At 40.1% G+C, this 22,687-nt stretch overlaps 1 protein-coding gene across 2 annotated transcripts; it reads right to left on the bottom strand.

Annotated features, from left to right (window-relative positions):
- Positions 1-1,178: 1,178 nt before the first annotated feature.
- Positions 1,179-22,323, bottom strand: LOC144464186 (uncharacterized). Of its 2 annotated transcripts, none has more exons than XM_078170376.1 (2): positions 7,985-10,846; positions 1,179-6,706 (listed from the first exon to the last, which is right to left on the bottom strand). In XM_078170376.1, exons 1-2 carry the CDS (start codon positions 8,048-8,050, stop codon positions 6,449-6,451), a joined length of 324 nt encoding a protein of 107 aa, XP_078026502.1. In that variant the 5' UTR covers positions 8,051-10,846; the 3' UTR covers positions 1,179-6,448. The 2 variants fall into 2 exon arrangements, 1 of the variants encoding a protein (XP_078026502.1); XR_013491973.1 differs by lacking the exon at positions 7,985-10,846 and adding an exon at positions 21,489-22,323 and having other exon boundaries at positions 6,623-6,706.
- Between the last annotated feature and the right edge of the window lie 364 nt (positions 22,324-22,687).

The raw sequence follows: 22,687 nt of genomic DNA, 5'->3' as shown, positions 1-22,687 counted from the left end.
AACATACATAAATACAGTTAACTGTTACTCTAACAAATACATTTGGAGGGTTTGACAAAGTGTTTGCTGCACACATAGGCATACCGAGTGTCAGAATCCCACAATTTCTTCCCTGTTGAAGCCTCACATTTTATTGCCTGTATCCACTTTTGTCTTCTACAAGGCTCTGTTTTTCTGCTCGGCAGCTGATAAAAGCTAAGCTCTGGGTTTTTATTGGCCGTGCAGCCCACCACACAACAACTTTTCGGCTTTTGGACTTAGGGAAGACTCAGCAGGCTTTCCCCTTTGTTTCCCCTTTGGGGGCGTGGCTTTCAGATTATGACGCGTTGCGTTCTGTCTCTGTTGGGGCGGGTGTAAATCGAAACAAACCAGTCACGCCTTGTCTTTTGACAACTGACAAGTGGCTCAACCTCACACACCTCATCCCTCTCCTCGGATCACTGCACCGCTGACAGCTGTTAGCCACTGTTAGCAGCGCCGCTACTACCCCGGCACTACTGCAGCATATCAAAGTCCCACTCTTTGAGCGTAATGCAGGATCATGCATATGCAGCATCATGGGGGACTGAATCCTCGTCACCAAGAAAGCACAAAAGGGAATCAAAAAGGCAACGTGACCTGCGAATTCAAAAAATGAGGGTAAACATTGGGGTAGCCTTTCCCAGGTGGAGAGAAGGAGAAGAAGAAGGAGCTTGTTAAGGAGAAAGGTAAATTGCAAAAGGCCAGTGCCACTGTTAGCAAGTGTTAGGAACGTATAATGTGTAGGAAATATTGATTGTTACATAATTTATAATTTATTCTGTGGCAGCATTTATTAAATAAATGCTCGCCGAAATTCTCCACCATTACATATGTAAATTTTTATTTGATTATAAACAGTTTAATCAGGTGCTTACGTTTTTCACCATGAATACTGTAGGGTTTGATTAGCTCAATGTTAGGAAAAAGTGACGTTAATAAGAATTATTAAACATAACCACTTTAAATATTCGTCCAGCGATATAATTTCATAGTCAGACTAATAAAACCACACCTATTGTTGATCAGACAAGAATGTTTAACGCACTTTGGGGAAATTATTAATTATCAATTATCAATCCAAATAGAGCTCAAATAGCCAGGATCTTTGCACCCGTAAAGTGACTGAATGTAATCGTACAGAAAACCAAGACAACGGCTTTATAGACAAACATTTATTCTAAACTACTGACACAGAAGACCAAGACACAGTACAACTAACAACAGACAAGACAATGAGTAAATGCAACTATGAGTGGCATGAAATGAATACAGCGATGCTAATGAATGTATGAATGACCAGAGTGAACCAGATGAAGCAGTGAGCAATGGTAAGATAATTATCAGCGGAAACTTTGACATGAACTGTGAAAAGCACCATTTAACAGCTGAGAGGCATGGGAAGCAAAAAATGATACATATGAAAACTTAGGGGAAATCCTAGTTTTATCTAATGCTCACTACCATACTTATTAAACTACGCATCAAACCCCAGCACAGGAAAATTATGTTGTTTCACCTGAGGTTGGTCCAGGACACAGGAGTTAGGCAGACCTTGTGGCATAAAGTTCTTTCTGTTGGGTTTTAGGATGTTCAGTTCTGCTCAGGATGCAATCAAATTGCCCAGCGGTGCCACGCTGGATGTTCTTCTTTTTCTTTAACTTCTTTAACTTTTTTAACTTAACAAGACAACAAGTCTCTTCTCATCTTATAGTTCTTCCAAGGGGTTGAGACTGGCAGGCAGGCTCCGGCCTCTGTGCTGTGATTGGCCTTGCCATCTGTCTGCTTCAGACTGGTGTCCAGTAGGAGCAGTTCACTGTCACTGGCGGGACATTTCACTCCTCCCCTCCTGTACCTTTGCTAGTTTAAAGTTTAATTTACTTTAATTGCTTCCTAGATGGTTAATGAAGCTTGGAACATTTCTAATGCTTCCATATTTACCAACGAGGCGCTGTCTGCTATTGAATGGTACCAAACACACATTGTCTGCAACAGGATATTACCAACTTATAAATAAGTGGTCAACAGACACTACTAATTCAGATTTAAATGTTATACATGGTGATCATGTTATAACATCATATATATATGTACATGTGTATGTATATGCACTGAAATAGAAAGAAAGGTGAAGCATAAAATTACAATCAACATGTTGGTTCCTGGAATCCGCATTTCTGTCTGTCCTCTTAAAAGACAACCGCAGGGAAAAGTGGGTGTTATCACATTATAGCATACAGTACACACAGACGTCTGCACCATAGGGGACCTGGTGTCAGAGTGGCATCTCAACTTGAATCTTCTTCCTGGATAACACCAACACCAACATGTTAAATAATAAAGTTACGTTTGAAACACCTTTCAGACCATGTGGCTGAGTCTGTCTCTTTGTTTCGTTTCCAGAGTTTGTGAAGTGTCGTAAACTCTCCAGCCACATCTGGTGATGTGGGGGTTGTTGAGAGCTTATCAGTTGAGTGAAGGTCTATCTTTGAAGTGACCCAGTGGTTGGTCACCAATTCTTCTTTGATGTCAGGATGCTGAGTAAAAGTCCATTAGTGTAAATCCAAAATAAACAGGCTTGATCACTCTACAAATGTCTACAATGTTCTGAACTAATATCAGATCAGATATCCATGCATAAAGCCGTTCCAATGAAAAAAAAAACAGAAGCCTAACCTTAATGTAACTATCTTGTGAAAGGGGAGTGGAATGTGTGAAAGCTGTTCTAATCTGGAACCACTTAACCATGTGTACAACGCAGAGTACTGAGAGTACTGTACACATAATAATGTTGGGATCAACATATTTTTAGGCCTCACCAAGGGGCATCAAATATGTAGGGATTTAAATTCGGGCTTCACACGAAGGCACCAAATACGTTGGGAACATAATTTTAGGTCTCACATGGCAGCACCAAATATGTTGTGATCAACATATTAGGGCATCACACGGAGGCACCCAACCTGATCTCACAGAAATACGTGAAATGACCACGACCTCTTAACACGGCAGCATGTAATGGGTTGAAATTATGTGCTGCCACCACAAAAACAATGCCAATGTAAAGTCAATTAGGATCCTCTCCTGTGGTGGACACACGGATTCCCTGATTCAATTACGCCACGTCAACCTCATTTTCCTCAATGATATCTTTAACATTCCTGTATACACACAAAACGCGGAAGTGTCGCTGATATTAAAACGGCAAATATATTCCTCTGTTATAATTTCCCACCAATAACAATAATAATGATAATAACGTGATAGTTCGGCTGTACTAGATATTTGTTACAGCCTATTCAAATATTCAGTCCCAAAAACGCCATTTCTAGAGAACTTGCTAAAATATCTCAAATTAACCATCATGCCTACTTTTTCTTAACATATTTCATCTAGGTGCAGTGTCATTACTAGTTCAGCTTTACTAGATATTTGATATATGCAGTAGATGTATTTTTTTACGACTCTCTTTTACAACAAGCCGCAAAAAACCTACTGTCCCAAAAACGCCATTTCTAGCGTATTAGCTAAACTATCGAAAATTAGCCGACATCTGTACTTTTTTCTTAACATAGTTCATCTAGATGCAGTGTGATAATTAGTTCAGCTTTACTAGATATTAGATATATTCAGTAGATATATCTTTTTACAACCCTATTTAAAGCCCTACTTTGCAAATCAGAAGAACTACAACTATGTTGCTGATATGTATCAAGCTGCATGGCGTAGTCCCAGGGAATTGTAGTTTTTAAAAAAATCTTGTGTTTTTCCCAGATGTGGAAGTTGTAAATACTGAATTGAGAGTACACTGTGGACTTTAAGGGGATGGTAAACACACACAGATTTTAAATATCTAATTTCTAAATGGATGGAAATTAATTTTGTCCATATTTTACCCAGCACCCCCAGTTGTTGACTCTACTCACATGATAGTTGAGGTCAAGAGGTCTCTATAACAGTTGGTCCCATGTCTGTACCCCCTTTAGTTGCTGAGTTATGAGCCCTCAAACATGCACTGAGGTCAAGGTTCAAAGGTCAATGGCTGAAAGCAGGAGCCATGTAGAATCTTCATACTGGCATATGTTACTCTCCAGGTTGAGACCTTTCCAATGATGTATTTGGTTTAGCTCTACGACAAAGTTTTGATTTTTTCAGTTTTTGGACACAAGCCATGCCAGGTGTAGTTTCAGAGAGCACTTTGAAGGCCAGTGTAAAAAATGATTTTGTTTGTTTCTTTGCTTGTTTTTTTTCTTTTTTAACCCTATGGGCCCTAGGCATTTTTTGGGTATTTTTACTGCCTTTACTTTTAAGCTCATATCACAGTCATTATAAAGGCTACATACACATGCTATATCTTGTTTGTTTTTTTTCAGGACAATCTGGGCTAACCAGATTTGCCATCATTTCATGTCCTACTATGTGCCTGTATTTTATATTAATTTTTATATCAATGAAAAAAACAAATCCGTGTTACTAAATTCTTACATTTTTACATGTATCTCAGCATAGCAAGTTGGAAAAAGACATATTCTGCCATATATGAAGAGGGGAGACTCTCTGGAATCTGGCAATATAAGAACCATGATGGTGGGACATTCTGTCACTTCACAGCTGTCCAAAACATGTGGTTTGTGCCAGGCGGACATGATTGCCAGTATTTTTTCATTATTGCAAGAAATTCCATTGACTCATTCACAAGTCAAAAATGTGTTTTAGAAACATGCAATATTTGCATCTAAGATAATAGAAAAATAGTCAACCCAGTGCAATGATGTCCGCCAAGATAATATTTGCCACTTTGTTTGCAGTAAACAAAGTTTGTTGTTGTTTTTCAGTTTCAGTTATATATTGGGGGGCATTTTGGGCATTGGGGGGGGGACACATGTCCCCCTCAATGTATATGGTGACTACGGCCCTGTCATGCATGCATAATTAGGCTACAGTTGTCTGGGTGCACAAAGGTGAAGTGGCTAGTTTTGTCATACAAAGTTTGATGGAGTGTCAACTGGACAATATGGAGATATTTGCATCTTGAAAGCTGGACTACAAATGTGGATAGACAGGGAGAAACACACGCAAGCCTAAGATGTGGTAAGATACGATATTCCTCACTATATGAAGTGACTGATAACAAGATCTGTATAATGGATTGTAAAGAAATTCGTCAGGTTTTTGTTTTGTAGACAATTGATCTGGATTTATAGCATGATGGGATGACAGCACAATGATGTGTGTGGTATTATGGGAAGCTCTGCTCCTGTGCTTTCATGTGATATGCATGGCATTTCTGTGCGACCCTGCATTTGCGAGTAATCCATCCAAGAGTAATGTGTGTGGAGAGCTGTATGAAAGCTCTGTTATACATCATTTTAATGTAACTTTATCATTTTTTTTCGTTGGGAAAACATTGGACTACCGACAAGTGCTTGACCTTGTCGGAAAGCTATGATTCCGCTGTTTCACGTGATATGTGTGGCTTCTTGCTATGAGGTCGGCTGATGTTACACAAACACACCTGGAGGTCTGCACAGAAGAGTCCTGGCTTTCCTTTTCCTCGTCCTCTCCTGACGACCACTCATAATTTAATTCAAATGTAATTTTGGGGAAAATATCCATCTTCTTGGTGCAACGCTATCGTGTCAGTTTGCGTCAATGTAGCGAGTGTGACAGCTGGTTAATTAACGGTTGTATTTATATTTATAACACCTGTGAGCAGAGTGATTTTTACATGTCTCAATGATGTTATACTCTGTATCAGCACTCACGGACGGAATGCCTCTCGTCCAATCAAATTACCCAGTCAAAACTAACTGTTGTATAATTGCCTATAGCGCATCAGTAGGCTTGTTATTTTGGTTATGGCGGATGTACGATAATTTCCCTCAAAATACGATAATTTTGAGTCTCTGGTACGATAATCCTACATTTCCCACCTGGCAACGCTGGTTAGCCATCTTGATGCTCACTGTTCTTTCACCGGTCAACCTAGTGCGAGCTGCACTTTAGAGAGTGAAAAGAGAAACCTACCACAAGCAGCAGTGGGACAAAGGCCAGATGCTGAATTTCTCAATAATGGGAAAAGAGTAGATCTGCTTACAGCCCCTTTCCAAAGATTTTTTTTTTTTTTTTTTTAACTATTGTGTGGAAAAACCATGTTAAACTAAATGTTGTTATTATCATACATAACAAGGTGTCTGGAGGGTGACTTTAAAGGTTCAGTATGCATATTCATACAGTATGCATAATGGAGAAAGATAGTAAATTGTTGAGTCTCGTTCTTAGGTTGTCACATAGTGATGTTTAGGCTGGTAGTTGGACCACAACACCAAGCCTAGGTATACCCAAGTTTAAAGTGGCAAAAAATGGAAATACTTAAGTAAGTACACGTACCTCAAAGCGTACAGTACAGTACTTGAGTAAATTTACATAGTTACCTTCCACCACTGGAAATCAGACCATCAGAGAATTTTCTTTTTAAAAAAAGGATGTTACCCAGCCTGGCTAGAGATGCTCCAGCATCTTTCCTCAGACACAGAAGTTTGAAGTCTGCAGGCAGAGCGGGGTGAGAGCACACAGCTGCTGCTTTGGCATCCACCAGCTGGAGCTCCTGTTTTGCTGATGCATCATCTCCCGTCATCAGAGCCCCCAGTGCTTTCACTAACTCCAGAGAGTAGTGAAAGTCTCCCTCCTACAAGGAACGACATGTTGTTAGCTAAGGAGCCAAAGCACAGCAAGGCTGGAGATATCAATAGTCATTTATTTGTGCTACAGTAATTTTAATCCTCCCTCATGTTAATAATGATCCATAACACAGTGGCAAGTGACTTATTAAGCATCAATAAAGCTAGTTAGTTACAACTTACTGACCCTATAAAAATTGTCACTTGTATTGCCCCTTAGGTGACATGAGCAGAAACCTTTTTTGTAAGTTTCTAGTGCAAATGGGAAACTATGTGATTTGCACAAAAAAGTATTTATTTTAAAGTGTGCACCAGGATCTGGAAACTATGGTGCACATTAAAAACTACCTAGTAGTCACTTGAAACTGTCTGCAATTTTTCACATAGTTAAAAGGGAGCCACAAAGTAAAAACAATGCTCCACACCAGCATGAATCACTATTCATGTTCGTGATTTACAGAGTTAAGGGGTTCAGTAGGGTTTGAACTTGTCTCATCTCTCTTTTTTTCATTCTTATCACAGCAGTCACATTTTATAAGAACAACCGAGTGCAACACTATAACTGTATTCCAGGACGATACCAGGTCTGGTATTACGCCCCCCTTTTCTTTGATGGCCGCCTTTTTGCTCCGCCTTCTAGTGTGGCCATATGGAAGGCTTATAAACACTTTGTGTACTGTCATGGTCTGACAACACGTGGTATTAACTAGTTCTGATTGAGTATCCTCTGGCCCTTAACCCTTTACAGAAGATAGGAAAGTAAGAAATGAATCATTTAACTGAATAGTTTTTATAGTATATTTATACATTTTTTTGGCTTATATAGAAAATGCATATACATTTGTTTTCACTACAGACTATTTAAAAAAAAAGAAAAAGTAAAAAGAAAACCATGATATAGATGGGTTTGCCTTTTTTGAGGACATATATAGCAAATGGCACTGTCTTAATATTAATAATATTCTCTTTTTTTTAATCATTTATCTTTGAACACAGGTATATTTCCAAGGTGGCAATCTGAATCACTTGCAAGTGCCCACTCTCTACGGGCCCCTCCACCCCAGGGGCCCCAGTGCATAATTATGTCTCTGCCCTTCAAAATAATTTGTGATGAGAGTGCTCATCAAAGTCAGTGCCAGAGAAAGCAATACCAACAACTCATATATGACTGCCTTCCTATAGACAGAATTCCAAAAACAAAATGACAAGAAAGCTCAGATGATATTCTGACAGGAGGTTTGGTTGTATGCCGGTGCTTTCCAGGTGTCAGATGTTCTTCCCATGACAGTCACAGTGCTGGAGGCCCAGAACAGAACTATGAGGAGGACGAACACACAGATAGTGGTCTTCATCTTGCTGCCTTGTGTGATGTATAATGAACTTGCTGTTGTTCCTCTTGGAGTGTCTCTTACTGTAGCTCTACTCTGTACATTGCTTCAGTGTATTTATAGAGGGTTTGGCTGGTACAGCCTGTGGGTGAGGTCTGAAGGGTAGTTAATGATAAGCAACACATACTGTTTATGATGCCATATAGCTGTACTGTTGTCCTGCACTGTGAACAAATGAGTAGAAAAATATTGGGTAGTCATTATTTTATATAAATAATAGTGTTTATTGTTGGGGTTGGGTATGATTATTTGTCATTTGGTAAAATCTAAACTGCCTTCCAACAGATCCCTCTCTTGCTCCAGCTGCTGAACAGTTCACACCTCTTTCCAGCTGGGCCTGGAACAGCCCAGAGGCCCAGACTTTGCTCTGCAGCCCCAAACCACTAAAGGGAGGGCAATTGATCATAGACTCTCTTGCAAACACAAGATTTACAACTAGCTTTCCAGCAACAAAGAGAACCAAGTGAGTTAGCATCCAGCGTCTAACTCTGCTAAACCCTGAGCGACCAGCTTCCTTGGAGTTTCACCTTTGGAACAAAGGACACAACAAAGACTGCAGCTGGAACCACAGCTCTTCCCAGCCTTCTTTTGCCGGCTAACAAAGCAGCACACCACCAAGTGACTCTTTCTCCCATCCACTCAAGGATCGGTAATGTAACAACTGGGCATAGCTTATCACAGCTTTACAGGCTAAGCAAGACTGTTTGACTTGTATGTGATTTAATGCTGTCATTGGGTCATTGTTGTGATAGTTTGCAGTTAGGTCATTGATTAGTTGGCTTCACCAAAGCAAAGTGTTTAGTTTGCTAATACTGTTCACAGATTCTTGCACACAACTAAACAATCTCTGCACTAATCCAGACTGTTTGCAACACAAATCACACTGACATAGACTCATTAAGGCTTGTTTATACTCCCTTTACATACAAAAATAGATACAGCCGTTAAATACACCGTTGTTGACGGCGGAAGTCACAAAAACATGTGGACAGAGAATTCTTTAGACTAATTTCACTATATATTATTCTATATTACTGTTTTGTTCTGTTCCACCATTATTCAGATTTCTTCATCGTCTCCTACAGTCATATCTTGCTTGAACTATGCTACAGTGCCTCCACAATCCCTGGTGGTACTGCTCCGTTTCATGTGTATCTGCAAGCTTTCAGAAAACATGCACAAATACAGACAAATAGAACGCAGAGTACGGACCGCCCCTCTCCGTATCTAATGTTGAGTGTAAATGAACCCTTAAAGCGACTGGGAGAGATTCAGCCATTCAGTCTGAGCCTCAGTCAGACTCAGACTCAGCTGAGGAGTCTGTTATGTACTCAGATTGGTGACTAGCAGACGTACAAGAGAGGTTAGTGTAGTTAGAATTTTTTATTTGTTTATATTGTTTATTAGCTTGTTGGCTTGTAACTGGCAGTGGCTGAGCCTTAATGGTTGTGAAATGTACTTGTACCATTTTATCCGTGACAAAGTTACTGTGTGTTCACATTAAGCCGGTTTACATCCAAAAACTCCACAGTCTACCATGTTTGCTGTCAAACCTTTCACTATGGCAGTCAGCAGCATATATTACCTGGTTTTGCTGATGCTCTCAGTGGTAATCTTATACCCCAAAAATGTCCTCCCAATTCAGGGACAATGAGGGAGTGTATCAGGGCAAACACACTCACATCTAAGCAAAGGTACTGGTTTAATGGATAATTTGAGTTTATTACAATTTAGATATTTTTATAGATTATTTTTGTCCATATTTTACTACTTATAACAACATTGTACTCACCAAGTTAATAGCAGAGAACTGGGAACACAGTAACGTAACTACAACCCCAAGTCCAAAAAAGTTGGGATTCTGTATAAAACATACATGAAAACAGAATGCAAAGATTTGTAAATTCTTTTTGACCTATATTCGATTGAATAGAGCACAAAGACAATATACTTAATATGCAAACTGATAAACTTGAGTGTATTTTGGAAATAAACACACATTTTGAATTTGATGCCTGCAACACATTGCGAAAAGTTAGGACAGGAGCATGTTTACCACTTTGTGTGACATTACCTTTTCTTTTAACATTCAGTAAGTGTTTGGGAACAGAGGGCACTAACTGTTGGGTCCATGTCATTGGTTCGACAGCCCATTGGTTCGACATCCCATTAGTCCGACTGTCCACGGTGCTGAACGGCTTGAGGCGGAGCAGGCTCACGGCTCATGTGTTTGTCACTTTCTTTTTCATTTTAACCCACACCATGATCTTTCCTGACCCTAACCAAGTGGTTTTTGTGCCTAAACCTAACCAGACCTTAACCACAGGGCATCATGATGATTTCAGAACGGACTTGGGAACAATGAGTTTAATATGGTCGGAACAATGGGATGTCGAACCAATGGGCTGTCGAACCAATGGGCAGTTCCCATAACTGTTGAAGTTTTGAAAGTGAAATTCTTTCCCATTCTTGCTTGACATACAACTTGAGCTGCTCAGCAGTCCAGGGTCTCTGTTGCTGTATTTTATGTTTCATAATGCGCCACACATGTTCAATGGGAGTTGGGTCTGGACTGCAGGCAGGTCAGTCTAGTACCTGTACTCTTTTACTACGAAGCCACGCTATTGGAACATGCAGAATGTGTTTAATTGTCTTGCTGGAATAAGCAGCGACGTCCCTGAAAAAGATGTTGTCTGGATGGCCAACCTGATCTCACAGAAATACATGAAATGACCACGACCTCTTAACACCGCATTCCGTGATGGCAGCACGTAATGGGTTGAAATTATGTGCTGGTACCACGGAAACAATGCCAATATAAAGTCAATTAGGATCCATTGTCATGGTGGTCACACGGATTCCCTGATTCACACACACATACACACAAAAACACAAAGTGTTCTTGATATTAAAACGGCAAGTATATTCCTCTGTTAGAATTTCCCACCAATAATAATAATAAAAATAATAATAACAACATAGTTCGGCTGTACTAGATATTTGATATATTCAGTAAATTTACTTTTTTTACAACACTATTTGACAACTCTACAACCGGAGTCCCAAAAACACCGTTTCTAGAGAACTTGCTAAAATATCTCAAATTAACCATCATCCTTACTTTTTCTTGACATATTTCATCTAGGTGCAGTGTCATTAATAGTTCAGCGTTACTAGATATTTGATATATTCAGTAGATGTATTTTTTTACGACTCTATTTTACAACAAGCCGCAAAAAAACAATGATCCCAAAAATGCTGTTTCTAGAGTACTATCTAAAATATCTGAAATTAGCCAACATCCTTGCTTTTTCTTAACATACTTCATCTAGGTGTAGTGTCATTACTAGTTCAGCTTTACTAGATATTAGATATATTCAGTAGATATATCTTTTTACAACCCTGTTTAGAACCCTACTTTGCAAATCAGAAGAACTACAACTATGTTGCTGATATGTATCAAACTGCATGGCGCGGCCCTAGGGAATTGTAATTTTTAAAAAATCTAAGTGATTTTCCCAAATTTGGAAGTTGTAAATACTGAATTGAGAGTACACTGTGGACTTTAAGGGGATGGTAAACACACTTGTGTAATCAGATTTTAAATATCTAATTTCTAAATGGGTGAAAATTAATTTTATCCATATTTTACCCATATCTGACAGCACCCTCAGTTGTTGACTACACTCACATGATAGCTGAGGTCAAGAGCTCTCTATAACAGTTGGTCCCATGTCTGTACTAGGGTTGTCACGATACTAAAATTTCAAACTTGATATCTATACTCAGGAAAATATTCAATACTCGATACCATTTTTGATACAACAGCAAAAAATTAAGAGGCATGTCATTTTTTAAATAAGGATCAGAACAGTAACATCAATGATAACAACAAAAAATCCCCCCAAAATAAATAACAACCAGAAACAAGATCTGTCCATAAAAATGTATTTATCTACAGCCCTGTTTATTTTCTGTGCTTCTGGTGAACTGGCACCATATTTTCGTTGCTGATCAAATAGAGTTGGTAGTTTAGGCTCAGGAGGCTCCTGTTTCTACCTCACTATGTGATCAGAGTACCAGGGGTTACGGGGGAAACCAAACGTTTTTTCAGCTTCAGTCCGTGACTTTACAGTTAACATAACTTTTCAGACACACATAATTGTGTTGTCCTGTTAAACTAACATTGTCTATTAATGTTACAGATGGGCAGGACTGATAAAGTTTTCTGCTTAGCTCCCACATTAACGTTACAAGTTCTATTTTAGTTTGATGCTGGCGACACCAGCTGTTCAGCTGCTAGTGAGGGGAGGGGCTGTACCTGCTGTCTGCAGCGTGCTGTGTTCACTTCACTAAATATTTCCAAAGAGCGCTTTTTCCTTTATCATTTTTGACCAAAACTGGCTGCTCTGATCCTCCTGCAGCCGCGCTGGCCATATTACAGCAACAGAAATGTGTGCATTCATGCACACCGACAACAACAAGAAGCCGGGTTGCAGCAAGGGCTCTGTGCCTGCACAGCGCGTGTCCGTTGGACCCGTCGCACAACAGGCACTGAGGTGGCGTGCACTGTTAGTATCGATACTTTTGTAAATTAGTATTGTATCCGGATACAGCGTTTGAGCTTTTGACAACCCTAGTTTGTACCCCCTTTTGTTGCTGAGTTATACGCCCTCAAACATGCACTGAGGTCAAGGTTCAAAGGTCAATGGCTGAAAGCAGGAGCCATGTAGAATCTTCATACTGGCATATGTTACTCTCCAGGTTGAGACCTTTCCAATGATGTATTTGGTTTAGCTCTATGACAAAGGTTTGATTTTTTCATTTTTGGACACAAGCCATGCCAGGTCTAGTTTCAGAGAGCACTTTGAAGGCCCCGTGTATAAAATGAGTTTTGTTTGTTTCTTTTTTACTGTAGATAGTTACTAAAATGAGTCATCCTCAGACAATACAATACTACTAAAAAGTAAAACCAATAATAACAATAATGAAATAAGCAAAAATAATATTAACATTATAGTGAAATTTTAAAATCTATTTACAGAGTGGAATGGTAGCCTAATAGATAACTTAGATACAATTTATTATTGTTTAGACACTTTATTATTGCTTAGATACTATTTAGCCTGTTATTGTATTTACTTATAGCATGTTCTACTTTTATCTACTGTAGGCTGTATGTTTTAATTTATTTAATAACGAATTTATTTTATGTTAGGCCTACATCTTAATATTTTATGTAATCTATCATAGTTTAGTTCTTAACTCCAGTGTTTCCTCAGTGGGAGCTGTCTGCACCGGGTGGGTGGGGTGGTCGCTGGTTCTGTGGCGCTGGCTTAGGGTCCGCTCTCCCCTGGTGGGGTGGAGGGTGGCCGGGTTGCCGCCTCCCGATGCGGACGGCTCCATGTGATGGTGTTTCCTCTCTGGTTCTTCCGTGCTTAGCCTTATTTTTTCCTTTTTATTTATTTATTTATTTATTTATTAGCGGCATTTGGATTTGGTTAAGGCAGACGGATGGTAATTTGAAATGGAATGAAGCCCACAGATGGCAGACAGTAGCTACAAAATGCACCCCATCCGCCCACAGCAAAATGCTCTTAAAGCCCTACGCTAGGCTGACCAAACGTCCTCTTTTGCCCAGACATGTCCACTTTTCACGTCCCGTCCGGGGGTCTTTTATAAACTGATGATAATGTCCAGTTTTCTGTGTGTTTGTGTGTGTGTGTGTTAGAGTGCGGCACGAGCAGCATATTTCTGTCCGAACCCGAACCGAGCCCGACATTATTTAATGACCAAAGCACTGAGTTTGTGTCACACAGTGGTTACAGGCTATTTAACAGGCCGGGCGTGCGCCGTGGGTGCTCAGCTGCGGAGAGGGAGACCTCCGTGTTTGAGACGGGAGCGGGAGGCGCGAGGTCCGACGCTTCTAGCGAGAGGAGAGGGAGAAATATAACAAAATAAGATAAAATAGGAAAAACCTGTCTCCCTCTTTTATATTATTTTCAGCGTTTAATCAAGGCGGAGGCGGGCGGCTGGAGGTCCGAGACTTCCAGCGAGGGGAGAGGTAGAAACAAACAGCCAATGTGTGTCTGTGTGTGTTATGTTCAGGTGTTGTCACGTAAATAACAGTGCCCAAGCAATAAACAGGACAGACAATAGGATTTTATTTATTTTTACACTACATTTTCACTGAAAGCTGACCGAATCCGACCCGAGCCCAAATACAATTTATAGCTACATTTTTGACCAAACCCGGCCCGACCTGTCGCTTACCATCGGGCTCGGATCACCACACTCTAGTGTGTGTATGTGTCCCCTATTGGAGCCTATCTGAATTTCTGTCTTTGAGAGATATTATTTTGTAATATAACTGAATTTTCTATACATATCCATACATCCATACATATAAATTTTAAATATATTAAAATTATAAGGCATCTTTGAGTAAACTGCAAGTATCATTTAAGTAGGCTATGTTGTGGCCGGCCGAGTGTCCTCTTTTTTGGAAATCAAAATATGGTCACCCTACCCTACGCTATCAAAAGCTGGCAAAATACATTTATTTTATTTTATGGCCTTGACATTAACCTGTCATATTGTTGAGTTATCAAGGACACTTTCGTGTTTCTGTGTGTACACAGGAATGTTAAAGATATCATTGAGGAAAACGAGGTTGACGTGACTTTGTTGAATCAGGGAATCCGTGCGACCACCACGACAATGGATCCTAATTGACTTTACATTGGCATTGTTTCCGTGGTACTGGCACGTAATTTTAACTTATTACATGCTGCCACCACGGAATGCAGTGTTAAGAGGTTGTGGTCATTTCACGTATTTCTGTGAGATCAGGTTGGGATGGCAGCCTAAGTTGCTCTAAAACCTGTATGTTCCTTTCAGCTGTAACGGAGCCTTCACAGATGTGATGTTACCCATGATGCCATGGGCACTAACACACCCCCATACTATCACAGATGCTGGCTTTGAACTTTGAGCTGGTAACAATCTGGATGGTCCTTTTCCTCTTTAACCTGGAGGACACAACGCCCATAATGGACTCGTCAGACCACAGCACACTTTTTCACTTTGTGTCAGTCCATCTCAGATGAGGTCGGGCCCAGAGAAGTTGGCAGTGTTTCTGGATGTTGTTGATATATGGCTTTCACTCTGCATGGTAGGGTCTTAAAGGCTCTCTAAATCTTCCTAAGCTTGAAAAGTTTTTGTCACATACAGCAAACATCTCCTCACGATCCGCTAGCTACATGTCCTCTGAATATGCTGTGAAAAAGTCTGGCCAAGGCTCCGCAAATGGCAACACAAACACTTCACTTCTGTTTACGTTCAACAATGTTATCAAACACAACGGACCTAGCTCGCCTTTTAGCCTCATTGTAGCCTGTAGCTCTAACTGCCTCTCTGGGCACCGCGTTCACTTATGCGTGCTTGTGCGAGACCGTGAGACATGGGTACTGAGGCTAAAAGGCGAGCTAGCTCCGTTGTGTTTGATAACATTGTTGAACGTAAACAGAAGTGAAGTGTTTTTGTTGCCATTTGTGGAGCCTGGGCTGCTGACAGAGACTGAACTTTTTCACAGCATATTCAGAGGACATGTAGCTAGCGGATCGTGAGGAGATGTTTGTTGTATGTGACAAAAACTTTTCAAGCTTAGGAAGACTTTGAGAGCCTTTGAAAGATGAACTGTGTTTACTGACAATGGTTTTCCAAAGTGCTCCTTAGCCCATGTAGTAATATCCTTTATACAGTCATACTGGTTTTATTGCAGTGGTGACTAAGGGGTCAAAGGTAATGGCCATTCCATGTTGGCTTTGAACCTTGCCCCTTACGTGCAGAATTTCTCTGGATTCTCTGAATATTTTGATGATGGATTGTAGATGGTTGATTTCCAAAATTCTTTGCAATTGCATGTTGAAAAATGTTCTTAAACTATTAAACTTTTTCGCTAACGGTGAAACTTACACTATCCGTGCTAGTGAAGAACTCAGCCTTTCAAGGATGCCTCTTTCATACCCAATAATGATACTACCACCTGTTACCAGTTAACCTGTTCACCTGTGAAATGTTTCAAACAGGTGTTTTCTGCATTCCACAACTCTTGTTGCCCCTGTCCAAACTTCTCTGTAACACGTTGCAGAGCTCAAACTCATGAGAATATATTTACAAAAACAATAAGGTTTATCAGTTTGAACATTAAGTATTTTGTCTTTGGACTTAATTCAATTGAACATAGGTCAAAAATGATTTGCAAATCACTGCATTCTGTTTTTATTTACAGTTAACACAGTGTCCAAACTGTTTGGGATTGGGATTTTACAACTAAGTGTAACCAGTCAAGAAACACATTAGTCAGACAATCACAAACAAACCAATGATTAATCCAAATTATCTATATGGTGCCCAGCATGGGGGTCATGATACCCCAGGGCTTTATACAACTGTGAGATACATACAAAATGATTAAAGAGATAATAAAGAAAAAACCCAAAACTATAACATCTACTCAAAGTTATACCATATTATGATTATTTTACTGGCTTTTTTCAAACATTTTTTCTTGTGAAATACTTAATTCATCAAACACCTTAAATCCTTCAAAATGAAACAATTGCACATGATGATGTGTTGTCTGACCACATCTAAAGATAAATGCGTTAATAGTTGTTCTTTGAATGGCCACACTTTGAGGCATACTGCTGTTTTGGTGATGTCCATCAGTATGTCTATGTCTTGGACGTGCTGATGTATTGCGGTAAGCGCATTGTGTCATTTCCGGCGTTTTCTGTGACAGCGTCTCTGTGCTGCTCTAGCGAATTCTACTAGCCTGCTTTCTGCTTTTCTCACCTCAGTGTCTTAACATCTAATTCAAGACTTAACCCACACTAGTTCTGTTTAAGCACTTATAGCTCTCCTCCTTTTACGACTTCCTTGCTAATCTCTTAGCTGGTGTTGGCACGTTACTAGCCTTGTTAGCTACATTAGCTTAATAGTTAGCGATGGCTTCTCCCTCTGCTCTTTCTTGCTCAGTGTGCCAAATGTTCAGTTATGCCTCTGCCTCCTTTAGCGACAGTGGTAATTGTAAAAGTGTAGCTTATTTGCTGTGTTGGAGGCGAGGCTCAGTGAATTAGAATCACTCGGTAGCTGCGGTAGTTAGCCAGTCCCCTGTAGCCAGTGCGGAGCCACATAGCATAACCTCTGCTAGCGGTCCTCCGGTAACACCCGTGCAGCCGGGAGGCTGGGTAGCTGTCCGTGAGAAGCATAGCTCCAAGCCAAAGCCCACGGTTCACCACTAGCCTGTTCACATTTCCAACCGCTTTTCCCCACTCAGCGACACACCCGCTGAAGAGAAAACTCTGATCATTGGCAGCTCTATTCTGAGGAACGTGAAGTTAGCAACACCAGCGGCCATAGTCAAATGTATCCCTGGGGCCAGAGCGGGCGACACTGAATCAAATTTAAAACTGCTGGCTAAAGCTAAACGTAGATATAGTAAGATCGTTATTCACGTCAGCGGCAACGACACCCGGTTACGCCAGTCGGAGGTCACTAAAGTTAATATTGCCTCAGTGTGTTGAATACGCACAAACTATGTCGGACTCCATAGTTTTCTCTGGACTGCTCCCAAATCTGACCTCTGATGACATGTTTAGCCGCATGTCATCATTTAATCGCTGGCTGTCCAGGTGGTGTCCAGCAAACGATGTGGGTTTCGTTAATAAATGGCAAACTTTCTGGGGAAAACCTGGTCTTATTAGGAGAGACGGCACTGATCCCACTTTGGATGGAGCCGCTCTCATATCTATAAACCTGGCAATGTTTATTAGTAATTCAAAACCGTGACAACCCAGAGTTGAGATCAGGACTCAGAGATGCAGTCCTATATGCTTCTCTGAGTTTCTAGTGCAGTTACCCAGCCATAGTTTTATACAAATGGTGTCTGTCCCCCGACCACCTAAATTATTTAAATCTAAAATTAAACAAAGAGGAGTTGTGCATAACAACCTCATAAAAATTAAAACCTCTTCTGTGACAGAAAGACAAAACAGGAGAATTAAATGTGGACTGTTAAATATCAGGTCTCTATCGTCTAAAGCAGTGTTAGTAAACGAATTAATATCAGATAATCACATTGATTTACTCAGTCTCACTGAAACCTGGCTGTGTCCAGATGAATATGTTAGTCTAAATGAATCCACTCCTTGATAACCTAACAGTCTTTCCACAGGATCCCTCGCTATCGAATCATTATTTGATTACTTTTGATTTCTTTTTACCTGATTACACGCCACTCAGCAACAGTTACTATTTTAGACGTTTATCAGATAGTGCTGTCGCAAAATTTAAGGAAATGATTCCTCCGTCGTTAAATTCAATACCATGTCCTTCAGTAACAGAGGTTTCCCATACCGACTTTAACCTCTCCCGAATTGATCATCTTGTCGATAGCGCCGTAGGCTCACTGCAAACAACACTCGACTCTGTAGCTCCTCTTAAAAAGAAGTTAACAAAGCAAAGGAAGTTCGCTCCTTGGTATAACTCTCAAACCCGTAAGTTAAAACAAATATCGCGAAAATTTGAAAGGAATTGGCCATTAACTAAACTGGAAGAATCTCGTTTAATCTGGGCAGACAGTCTCAAAACTTATAAGAGGGGCCTCCACAATGCCAGAGCAAACTATTACTCAGCATTAATAGAAGAAAATAAGAACAACCCCAGGTTTCTTTTCAGCACTGTAGCCAGGCTGACTGAGAGTCACAGTTCTATTGAGCCTTGTATTCCTTTAGCCCTTAGCAGTAATGATTTTATGAGCTTTTTTAATGACAAAATTCTAACTATTAGAGGCAAAATTCATGACCTCCTGTCCTCAGATAGTACCTATCTAACCTCAAACACAGCTGTAAGACCTAATATATATTTAGATTGCTTCTCCCAGATTTCTCTTCAAGAATTGACTGCAGTGATTTCTTCATCTAAATCATCAACGTGTCTCTTAGACCCCATCCCAAGTAGGCCACTTAAGGAAGTCTTACCTTTAGTTAACACTCATATATTAGATATGATCAATATATCCTTATTAACAGGCTATGTACCACAGTCTTTTAAGGTAGCTGTAATTAAACCTCTCCTAAAAAAGCCCACCCTGGATCCAGAGGTGTTAGCCAACTATAGACCAATATCTAATCTTCCCTTTCTGTCAAAGATCCTTGAGAAAGTAGTCGCAGATCAGCTGTGTGATTTTCTCCATGATAGTAATTTATCTGAGGAATTTCAGTCAGGATTTAGAGTGCATCATAGCACTGAGACAGCACTAGTTAAAATTACAAATGATCTTCTAATTGCTTCAGACAAAGGACTCATCTCCATACTTGTTTTATTAGATCTTAGTGCTGCGTTTGACACTGTTGACCATCAAATTCTGCTTTAACATTTAATTGGCCTAAAAGGTTCTGCACTAAGCTGGTTTAAATCTTATTTATCTGATCGTTTTCAGTTTGTTCACGTTCATAATGAATCATCCTTACATACTAAAGTTTGTTTTGGAGTTCCGCAAGGTTCTGTGCTCGGACCAATCCTATTTACTCTATATATGGTTCCTTTAGGTAACATTATTAGAAATCACTCTGTAAATTTCCATTGTTATGCGGATGATACACAGTTGTATTTTTCGATGAAGCCAGAAGAAAGTAATCAATTAACTAAACTTCATAACTGCCTTAAAGACATAAAAACCTGGATGAGCACCAATTTCCTTATATTAAATTCAGACAAAACTGAAGTTATTGTTCTTGGCCCCAAACAACTCAGAGACTCTTTATCTGATGACATAGTTTCTCTAGATGGCATTGCTCTGGCCTCTAGCACTACTGTAAGAAACCTCGGAGTAGCATTTGATCAAGATTTGTCTTTTAATTCTCATTTAAAACAAACCTCACGGACTGCATTTTTTCATCTGCGTAATATTGCGAAAATTAGGCCTATCCTGACCCGAAAAGATGCAGAAAAATTGGTCCACGCTTTTGTTACCTCAAGGCTGGATTACTGTAACTCTCTATTATCAGGTAGCTCTAGTAAGTCCTTAAAAACTCTCCAGCTAAGAAACGAGATCATATTTCCTGTTTTAGCTTCTCTGCACTGGCTCCCTGTAAAATCCAGAATTGAATTTAAAATCCTACTGTTAACTTATAAAGCTCTAAATGGTCAAGCTCCGTCATATCTTAGTGAGCTCATAGTGCCATATTATCCCACCAGAACACTGCGCTCTGAGAACGCAGGGTTACTCGTGGTCCCTAAAGTCTCCAAAAGTAGTTCAGGAGCCAGAGCCTTCAGCTATCAGGCTCCTCTCCTGTGGAATCATCTTCCTGTTACGGTCCGGGAGGCAGACACCGTCTCCACATTTAAGACTAGACTTAAGACTTTCCTCTTTGATAAAGCTTATAGTTAGGGCTGGCTCAGGCTTGTCTTGTACCAGCCCCTAGTTAGGCTGACTTAGGCCTAGTCTGCCGGGGGACCCCCTATAATACACCGGGCACCTTCTCTCCTTCTCTCTCTCTTGTGTCCTCTTACTGCATCTTGCTAACTCGGCTATACTGCATGTCACTAACTCGGCTTCTTCTCCGGAGCCTTTGTGCTCCACTGTCTCTCAGGTTAACTCATATTGCAGCGGTGCCTGGACAGTGTGACGTGTGTGGTTGTGCTGCTGCCGTGGTCCTGCCAGATGCCTCCTGCTGCTGCTGTCATTATTAGTCATACTTCTACTGTTATTATACACATATGATTATTGTCACATATGTATACTGTCAGATATTAATATATACTTTCAACATATTGTATCACAGTAGCCAGAACTATAATTATAATATTATTACTTTCATTGAAGGGCCAGTGTGTAATATTTGGCATGGTTTATTGTCAAATCTGAATCTGAATATTCTACCCATTAATATGTTTATATGTGTATAATCGCTATAAAATAAAATTCGTTTAGTTTTCGTAGCCTTATAATATTACTTATATATATATATATATATATATATATATATATATAATATATATATATTATATATATTATATATATAATATATTATATATATTATATATATAATATATATATATTATATATATATATATATATATATATATATATATATATATGTATAGCAAGGGCCTTGCTTTAGAGAAGTCGCCATCTTGCGCCGCCATGTATGTACGGCAGACCTAGTGGACAATCCAGCCAGCCAGAGAACGCGTTTCGCGTGTATAAATGAACCAACGAAGACAGCGGAAGGAAGGAAGAAGGAGGAGGAAACAGCAGAGAGTGTTAGTAGTTCGTCGATAGAGTGGTGAAAAGTTTTTTTAGTTATAAAGTTTGCGAATGGACCACACTTACCACGCAACAGGAGAGAATGAACCCGAACCGTCATCTGCGAGGAAAAGAAGACGCAACTTCACTCCTTGTGATGCACTCTCTGTGGCGCTTTTCCTCCTGGTGATATCTCCCCAGCGATGGTAGCACTGAATCCCATTCTGTGCAGCAAAATGGGAACGGAGGATTCAGCCTCTCGTCTCGCCCGCTTAGCGTCCAAGTTCCTCATCTGTATGCTCCGGCTCAAACAGGTATGGCTCTGGGTTTGTGTCCGCTACAAGAAACTCTTCAAAATCGCGTTCAAAGTCATCCATTGCAGCTACTATAGTCCGGAGATATTGCTAGGCTAAATAAACAGCTGAGCTCTGTTTACAGGCTACACTGTCAGTCAGTGTGCGGGCTGGAGATTGGTGGAGCAGAGACATCATTGTGCTGTCATCCCATCATGCTATAAATACAGATTAATTGTCTACAAAATAAAAACCTGACAAATTTCTTTACAATCCATTATACAGATCTTCTTATCAGTCACTTCATATAGTGAGGAATATCGTATCTTACCACGTCTTAGGCTTGCGTGTGTTTCTCCCTGTCGATCCACATTTGTAGTCCGGCTTTCAAGATGCAAATATCTCCATATTGTCCAGTTGACACTCCATCAAACTTTATATGACAAGACCAGCCACTTCACTTTTGCGCACCCAGACAACTGTAGCCTAATTATGCATGCATGACAGGGCCGTAGTCACCTTATACATTGATGGGGACATGTCCCCCCCCAATGCCCAAAATGTCCCCCCAATATACAGTACAGGCCAAAAGTTTGGACACACCTTCTCATTCAATGCGTTTTCTTTATTTTCATGACTATTTACATTGTAGATTCTCACTGAAGGCATCAGAACTATGAATGAACACATGTGGAGTTATGTACTTAACAAAAAAAGGTGAAATAACTGAAAACATGTTTTATATTCTAGTTTCTTCAAAATAGCCACCCTTTGCTCTGATTACTGCTTTGCACACTCTTGGCATTCTCTCCATGAGCTTCAAGAGGTAGTCACCTGAAATGGTTTCCACTTCACAGGTGTGCCTTATCAGGGTTAATTAGTGGAATTTCTTGCTTTATCAATGGGGTGGGGACCATCAGTTGTGTTGTGCAGAAGTCAGGTTAATACACAGCCGACAGCCCTATTGGACAACTGTTAAAATTCATATTATGG

The sequence above is a fragment of the Epinephelus lanceolatus genome, chromosome 8, assembly GCF_041903045.1.
Source record: "Epinephelus lanceolatus isolate andai-2023 chromosome 8, ASM4190304v1, whole genome shotgun sequence".
Lineage (NCBI taxonomy): Eukaryota > Metazoa > Chordata > Actinopteri > Perciformes > Serranidae > Epinephelus > Epinephelus lanceolatus.
Note: the sequence above shows the minus strand (reverse complement) of the source record. Positions and strands in the feature narration are given on the sequence as shown.